The 8,600-nt window shown below is 52.2% G+C and overlaps 1 protein-coding gene across 3 annotated transcripts in view; it reads left to right on the top strand.

The window, feature by feature from the left end:
- Nucleotides 1–4,165: 4,165 nt before the first annotated feature.
- LOC146333491 (scaffold attachment factor B1-like) overlaps nucleotides 4,166–8,600 on the top strand; it is a 36,807-nt gene continuing 32,372 nt past the window's right edge. For 2 of the 3 annotated variants that reach the window (XM_084825621.1, XM_084825623.1), the window contains exon 1: nucleotides 4,166–4,485. In XM_084825621.1, coding sequence (XP_084681747.1) covers nucleotides 4,297–4,485 — 189 coding nt within the window. In that variant the 5' untranslated portion in view covers nucleotides 4,166–4,296. Of the gene's footprint in view, nucleotides 4,486–5,503; nucleotides 8,275–8,600 lie in introns of those variants that run through there. The other variant, XM_084825622.1, reaches the window with a different exon arrangement.

Raw genomic sequence — 8,600 nt, 5'->3', positions numbered from 1 at the left:
AGCTGAGCTACTTAAAATCCTAAAAGATTATGCTGTTAAAGTGCTGCATTCAATATGCCAACAAATCTGGAACACTCAACAGTGGCCGCAAGACTGGAAAAGGTCAGTTTACATTCCAGTTCCAAAGAAGGGCAACACCAAAGAGTGTTCAAACTACCGCACAATTGCGCTCATTTCACATGCCAGCAAGGTGATGCTCAAAATCCTACAAGCTAGGCTTCAGCAGCATGTGAACCGAGAACTACCGGAAGTGCAAGCGGGGTTTTGAAGAGGCAGAGGAACTAGAGATCAAATCGCCAACATTCACTGGATCATGGAGAAAGCAAGAGAATTCCAGAAAAACGTCTATTTCTGCTTCATTGACTATGCTAAAGCCTTTGATTGTGTGGATCACAACAAACTGTGGCAAATTCTTAAAGAGATGGGAATACCAGACCACCTTACCTGTCTCCTGAGAAACCTGTATGAGGGTCAAGAAGCAACAGTAAGAACCGGACATGGTACAACGGATTGGTTCGAAACTGGGAAAGGGGTACGACAAGGCTGTATATTGTCGCCCTGCTAATTTAATTTATATGCAGAGTACATCATGAGAAACGCCGGGTTGGATGAATCACAGGTTGGAATTAAGATTGCCAGGAGAATTATCAACAACCTCAGATACGCAGACAATACCACCCTAATGGCAGAAAGCGAAGAGGATCTAAAGAGCCTCTTGTTGAGGGTGAAAGTGGAGAATGCAAAAGCTGGTTTGAAACTCAACATTAAAAAAACTAAGATCATGGCATCTGGCCCCCTCACTTCCTGGCATATAGAAGGGGAAGAAATGGCAGCAGTGACAGATTTTATTTGCTTGGGCTCCAAGATCACCGTGACTGTAGCCATGAAATTAAAAGACGCTTGCTCCTTGGGAGGAAAGCTATGGCCAACCTAGACAGCATAGTAAGAAGCAGAGACATCACCTTGCCGACAAAGGTCCGTCTAATCAAAGCTATGGTTTTCCCAGTAGCAACGTATGGCTGTGAGAGCTGGACTATAAGGAACGCTGAGCGCCGAAGAATTGATGCTTTCGAGCTGTGGTGCTGAAGAAGACTCTTACGAGTCCCCTGGGCTGCAAGGAGGTCAAATCAGTTCATCCTAAAGGAATCAACCCTGAGTGCTCATTGGAAGGACAGAGACTGAAGCTGAAGCTCAAATATTTTGACCACCTAATGCGAAGAGAAAACTCTCTGGAAAAGACCCTGATGCTGGGAAAGATTGAAGGCAAAAGGAGAAGGGGATGGCAGAGGATGAGATGGCTAGATAGCATCACCGATGCAACGAATATGAATTTGAGCACACTCCAGGAGAGAGTGGAGGATAATAGAGAGTGGTTCTAAGAGTTCTTCTGCCAGTTCGTTTATTACTCTAGGATGCAGCTCATCTGGCCCTGGAGATTTGAACTCATTCCAAGTAATTAGGAGTTCCTTGACCATATGCCTATCAATTTCAAGCTGCAGTCCTGCCCCTTCAGCCTGTACTTCGTCTTTGCCAGGGGGGTCATAGACCCTCTTTTAGGAGAAGACTGAGCCAAAGTAGGAATTGAGCACCTCCGTCTTTTCTTTGTCATCTGTTATCATTTTGCCATCCTCACTGAATATTATTTATTTATTTATTTATTTATTTCTGTGCCGCCCAATAGCCGAAGCTCTCTGGGCGGTTCACAGAAATTAAAACCAAACAGCACACAATAAATTTAAAATATATAGGACATTAAAAGTACAATATAACAATACAACCACAATAAAACCTAGTAGCAGTGTGGGAGTTTAAAATACAAATTTAAAACAGCAAAGCTAAAAGTTTAGAAAGCTAAAATGCTAAAATGCCTGGGAAAATAAAAGGGCTTCACCTGGCACCGAAAGGAATACAATGTAGGTGCCAGGCGAACCTCACCAGGGAGCTCATTCCAGACCCGGGGTGCCACAGCAGAAAAGGCCCTCCTCCTAGTAGCCACCTGCCTCACTTCTTCCTTTGGCAGGGGCTCACGGAGAAGGGCCACTGACGATGATCTTAAGGTCTGGGCAGGCACATATGGGAGGAGGCCATCCTTCAGATAACCTGTCCCCAAGCCATTAAGGGCCTTAAATGTTAATATCGGCACTTTGAATCGGGCCCGGAAATGGACTGGCAGCCAGTGCAGCTGAATAGTTGAACTGCCACTTCTTTCCTCTGTCTTTTACTATGCACGTATCTGAAGAGATCCTTTTTGTTGCTTTTAGCATCCCTCGCTAACCTCAGCTCGTTCTCAGCTTTAGCCTTCCTGACGCCATCCCTGCAATTCTGTGCTACCTGCCTGTACTCTTCCTTTGTTACTTGGCCTTGTTTCCACTTCCTATATGTGTCCTTTTTTGTTTTCAGGTCACCTCTAAGCTTTCTGTGAAGCCACATTGGCTTCTTCTGTTGTCTTCCACCTTTTCTTCTGGTTGGAATTGTTTGTGATTGTGCCTTGAGAATTTCCTTTTTTAAAAGCTCCCACCCATCTTGGACTCCTTTTCCCGTTAGCGTCGCTTGCCATGGGACCTTACTGATCATTGTTCTGAGTTTATTAAATCAGCTTTCCTGAACTCCAGGATACGCGTTTGGCTACACTCGGCTTTTGCTTCCCTTAGAACCAAGAACTCAAGTACTACATGGTCGCTTTCCCCCAGGGTTCCTGTAAGTGCTACTTTATCCACTAAGTCTCTCTGTTTGTTAGGATCAAGTCAAGGATAGCCGATCCTCTAGTTCCTTCCCCCACTTTCTGGAGGCGGAAGTAATCAGCAACACAAGTCAGGAACTTATTCCACCTTTAATCTGATTAGTCCTTCTGCTTTCTCTCTCTCTCTCTCTCTTTTGCTACATAGTTATAGCCTTAGTACAGTTACACAAGGGAGACCTGCAACGAAATGTTGCAGTGCGGAACGATCCTCTTCAGAGTGCCAGGCAACCCTCTTGCTAGATACTCCATTCCATTCCCCCTTCCTCCTAGTTTCTAGTTCTTTCCCCATTCCAGGAGTCAGTAAACATCCCAAGGCCGCTTAGCTTGATCAGTCATTATTTATTTATGTATTTATTTATTAGCCGCACCCATCTGGCCAGATACCCGGCCACTCTAGGCGGCATACAATACTAATCACACAAAAGACAACGAATTTACATTGGGCTGGAGAGGGGGCGCTGGGCCGGCAGTCCCCCTTCTTTTTAATTCTACAAACCTCAGGGTTCCCCCAAACCTTGATCATCTCTGTTGAATGCATGGATGGTGCCATTTTGGCTACGTGCGGATCGGCGCTCACCTCTGAACTCCGGTAACAGAGGGAATGATTGCAGCAACAGTCATCAGTGTATATAATTGAAACCAAGTCCGTGCCCAGCGGAAACACTTGGTTTCAGATTTGCGGTGCCGTCCTGCGCACGCCTACAGCGAAGTCAGTCCTGAGGTCAATGGGTCTTACTCCCTGGTAAGTCTGGTCTTACTGGTAAGTCTGGTCTTACTCCCTGGTAAGTCTGGTCTTACTGGTAAGTCTGGTAAGTCTGGTCTTACTCCCTGGTAAGTCTGGTCTTACTGGTAAGTCTGGTCTTACTCCCTGGTAAGTCTGGTCTTACTGGTAAGTCTGGTCTTACTCCCTGGTAAGTCTGGTCTTACTGGTAAGTCTGGTCTTACTCCCTGGTAAGTCTGGTCTTACTGGTAAGTCTGGCCTTACTCCCTGGTAAGTCTGCACAGGACGGCGACCGTGTTATTTCGTTTACTTGGAAGTAAGTCCCACTAGGCCCGGCTGCCTTTCCCCGTCGCCTCTTTTGCGCGTGCGCCATTCCCGCTCCGCCGCCGCCCTTCTTTTCCCGCCCCCCCCCGCTCTCCTTTCCGCGCGTGCGTAGTTCCGTCTCCTCCGTCCCGCGCCGCCCCCCCTGCGCGCACGCGCGGCGCCACCTCCCCCCCCCCAGTCGCCGCCGCGCGCCGCTCTCGCCCTTCGCCGCCCCTTTTGCGCGTGCGCGCTTCCTCCGGGCCGCGGGGGGGGGCCCCCTCCCTGCCGCCGCCGCGCGTGCGCAGCGCTCCTTCGCTGCCCTCCGGCCCCGCCTCCCCGCTCTCGCGCACGCGCCGCCGCCGCCGCCCTTCCCCGCCGTTGACGCCCGTCGCTCGCGGCGCAGGCGCAGTGCGAGCGCTCTCCCCGCGGCGGCGCCTCGTCGACGCGGCCGAGGCCTTCCCGCCATTTTGTCTGAGGGGGCCGCGAGGCTCGGGCGCTGCGGCAGCGGAGGCGCGTCTGAGGCCGCGTCCGGATGGCGGAGGCGGCGCCGGGCGGAGACGAGGCGGCGGCGCCGTCCCCGTCGCCTTCCCTCAGCGGCGCGGCGGCGGCGGCGACGCGGCGCCTGGTCGAGCTGCGCGTGATCGACCTGCGGGCCGAGCTGAAGCGCCGCAACCTGGACAGCGGCGGCAACAAGAGCGTCCTGCTCGAGCGCCTCCGCAGCGTGAGCGCCCCGGCCCCTCCGCGCCCGCCGGGGGCCCCCGCCGTGGGGCCGGGGGGCGCCGAGATGGGGGCCGCCTCGCGTGCGGGGCGGCAGGCCAAACGAGCAGGGCCGGCCGCGGCGCCCGGGGCTGATGGGCGTTGCAGGCCGGGGTGGGGGGGCTGCCTCGCGTGAGGGGCTGGCGGGCCGAGTGCGTAATATGGGCCGGCCCGCCGTGGCGCCCGGGGCTGATGGGCGTTGCAATCCAGCGGCACTGGAGGGCGTCCGGCTGGGCGAGGCTGCCTCACGTGAGGGGCTGGCGGGCCGCTTAAGTAATACAGGCCGTGTTGCCCGGGGATGATGGGGGTTGAAATCCAGCGTCGCTGGAGGGTGCCGAGATGGGGGGGCTGCTTCGCATTATGGGCTGGCAGGCCAAATGAGCAGGGCCCGCCGCGGCGCCCGGGGATGATGGGGGCTGCAATCCGGCTCCACTGGAGGGCGTCCGGCTGGGCGAGGCTGCCTCACGTTAGGGGCTGGCGGGCCAATTAAGTAATATAGGCCGGCCCGCCGTGGCGCCCGGGGCTGATGGGGGTTGCAATCCAGCGGCACTGGAGGGCGCCGAGGTGGGGGGCTGCCTCGCGTGAGGGGCGGCAGGCCAAATGAGCAGGGCCCGCCGTGTTGCCCGGGGGTGATGGGGGTCGCAGTCCGGCGCCGCTGGAGGGCGCCGAGTTGGGGGGCTGCCTCACGTTAGGGGCTGGCGGGCCAATTAAGTATTATAGGCCGGTCTGTCCTGTTGCCTGGGAATGAGGGGGGATGCAATCCAATACCTCCGGAGAGTGTCAGGTTGGGGGAGGCTGCTTCGTATTGTGGGATGGCATACCAAATGTCCCAGAATAAATAGGTGGGGTGACGGGGATTTGTGGGAGTGGAAGGAGAAGCCAGGATGGGAGAGAATGGGGGGGGGGTGCTGAGGAAATGAGATGAGGGATGGAATGAGGAGAAGGATGGGGGGGGATTTGCTTTGGGGAGCGGGGTCAGCAGGATGGGAAGCCAAGATGCACAAGGGGGGTTACTGCAGGGATGGGAGAAACGATGAGGCATACTTAACCGTCTCCCCTACTTGGTACATTCTGAATTATGCTGAACTCTGGTTCCCAACATTCCCAACCAGTAGCTGATTGGACATAATGGCAATTGTAGTCCAGCAACCAGAGGGCAACAGGAGGGGGACAGTGGGGTAAGACTAGCGCAGCGTCCTGTTTCTCTCAGGGGCCAGCCAGATGCCTCTTGGGGAGGCACTGGCAGGGCACAAAGGTGGTGCCAGCCCTTGTTGTTCATCTGTGCCATTTAGTAATTGGAAGTAGACTGTCCCTACACGTGGAGGCTCTCTTCAGCTGCTCCAGTTAATAGCCATTGATGGACTTGCCCTCCATTAGCAGGGCCCCTACTGGATCAGAGCAAAGGTTCCATCTGGTCCAGCATCCTGCTTCCCAAAGTGCCCCAGCCAGACTCTTTTGGGAAGCCCACAAACTGGACATGAGGGTGGCAGCAGGTCTGCCATCTTTCATGTCCCCAGTGCTTATCTGAGATAGACTGCCCCTGTGCAGGGAGCACCCATTTTGCTGTCAACATTGGCCTTCATAAAAAGAGTCCTTTGGATCAGGCCAAAGGTCCATCTAGTCCAACCTGTTCTTGATAGTGGCCCAGCCAGATGCCTCTGAGAAGTCCACAAGCCAGACATGTGCACAATCAGCCTCTCCCTCGGTTGCCTCCCAGCAGTTATTGTTCAGAGGCATACTGCTATGACAGTGCAGGCGATACGCTGCCATTATCATTAGTAGCCATGGATAGCCTGATCCTCCATGAATTTGCCTAATCCCCTTTGAAAGGTTTTTGAGATGGCAGCCCTTGCTGCATCTTGCGGGAGCGAATTCCATGCATGGTGTGAAAAAGGACTCCCTTTTCTTCCTCGATTCAAGTTCATCAGATGACTCCGATTGGGTTCTAGTGTTGGGAGAAAGAGAGAAAACCTCTCCCCCCACCTTTCCCTTTACTTCCTCCACATTGTGCATAATGTTATAAACCTCAGTCTTGTTTATCCTTACTTGTCTTCTAAACCGAACGCTCCAGATACTGTAATGAGAGTTGCCATTGGCCCCGATAATTTTGGGTTCCCTTTTCTGCAATTAGGGAAATGGGAGGTGGTTGTGCGGGGGAGTTAACAGGAAGGGAAACCAAGATAGGCAAGAGTGAATAGAGGGCTTGCTACAAGGGGACTGGAATGCTGTGGTGGGGATGAGGGGATGGAACAACAGAACAGGAGATTAAAAGCTGGAGAGGCTGAGGTAGAAGTGGGGATGCTGTGCGGGAGTGGGAGGGTGGGAGGAGATTTCAAAAGTAAAGTGAGTGGAGGAGGAATAAATGCGGGGGTGAAGGAGGAAGGCTGTGGGAGAGGAGAAAGTGGATAAGGAGAAGTCCATCCCCCCCCCCCCCCATAATGGTAAGACCCAAGGTCATCCAATGACACTGAATGGTGGGAAATCCAGGACAGACAAGAGGAAGGACTTCCTCTCACAGTGCACACTTAGCTTATGGAATTTGCTGCCACAAGAGAAGGTGGTGGCAACAAGCTTTTCTTTTAAGGTGCTTATATGACTTGACACTGAGTTTTACTAATTTGCATTGTAAGCTTTCTTGAAAGGCAGCTCAAAATGCAATACATAAAAATAAAATCATCTTGATGACTATAGAAGGAGATTGGTCATGTTCATGGAGAATAAGGCCATCAAAGATTACTAGTCATCATAGCCATATGCTACCTTCACGATCAGAGGCAGGCTACCTCTGAACACCAGCTACTGGGAGCAACCATGGGAGAGGACTATTGCCCTTGTGCTGTGCTTTGGGGCTTCCATAGGTATCTGGCTACTGTTTTATCTAGCATGGCTGTTTTTGCATTATGGCAGTAAGGAAGTGCTGGCGGAACAGAATGATCGAGGACTTAGGAGCTGGGGGAGGGTAAAGGGACTATAGCCTGGAATGGAAGAGGGAGGGTTGCTGGCGGGGCGGAGTTGAGGGGAGAGGTCAAAGGATGGGATGGAAGGGGAGAGCTCAAACCAGGAGAAGTTGGGACAGAAAAGGAGAATGAGTGGTGGTGGCATAGGGAAAGTATGGGGAAATGAGGGGAAGTTGAAGGGAATGATTTGAGGGGATAGAAGAAGGAAAAGGAGGAGGAGCTAGAGTGGAAAAGAGGGACTAAAGGCATGCTATGGAGGGAAAGAAGAGTAGTGAGTAAGGGAAATAGGAAAAGTGGGAAATTATAGATTCTGTGGGGGGAAAGGGATTTGGGGTGCAGAGTGAGTGGGGGAAGTGAATGGTAAAGAAGCAGGGAAGTTGTGGAAGAGGGGAATAAGGGAATGCTGTGGGGTTAGGGACTGGTATGAGGTTGAGAGGGATATAGGGTAAAGGGGAGATAAAGGTGAAAGAAATGGGTGTGCTAGGAGGAAGTTGTATGGGGTGAAGTATGGAATGGGGAGAGTTAGAGGGACGAGTAGCTATAAGGAATTGGAAGTACTGCAGAAGGTTGGGCATGGGGGGGCAAAGTGAGTATGAAGCTGTAGTCATTTTGATATTCTGCATTTTATCACAAGGTGTACAAAGCAGTTTACAGGAACGATAAAAGTATACTATACAATAAAACATGCAAAATTATCGTCAGATGGCCCTAACAGAATATAGTGTACAAAAACTGATGTGGAGAACAACATGGAGGGGAAAGGAAAAAGGAAGATGGATGACAGAAAGACACAGGAGGCAAATTTTGGAATGGCAGGGTGTTTGAGGGATGTGGGAGGGAGTTAAAGGGAAGAGAAGATGGGCTGAAGGGGAAATTGGGATACTGTGATGAGGGGTGCAGGAAGGACAGAGTAAAGTTAAAAGGCAGGAATGGGGAGGCTTTGGTTATAGAAAGTGGTTAACTGGGAGGAATAAGCAAGGATTAGGAGGGAAAGGAAGAAAAGAGATGAAATGTAGGGAGGCGGGTGGGGGGTGTCCAGCATGAACACGGGGAATTGTTCTTTCCTAAAATGCAGAGCAGAGGAGTTTGGCTTTCCTGGACCTATGCCTCCTTATGGGGCAAG

The sequence above is a fragment of the Heloderma suspectum genome, chromosome Z (assembly GCF_057233095.1).
Source record: "Heloderma suspectum isolate Gila_16-S chromosome Z, 16-S_ref, whole genome shotgun sequence".
NCBI lineage: Eukaryota > Metazoa > Chordata > Lepidosauria > Squamata > Helodermatidae > Heloderma > Heloderma suspectum.
Note: the sequence above shows the minus strand (reverse complement) of the source record. Positions and strands in the feature narration are given on the sequence as shown.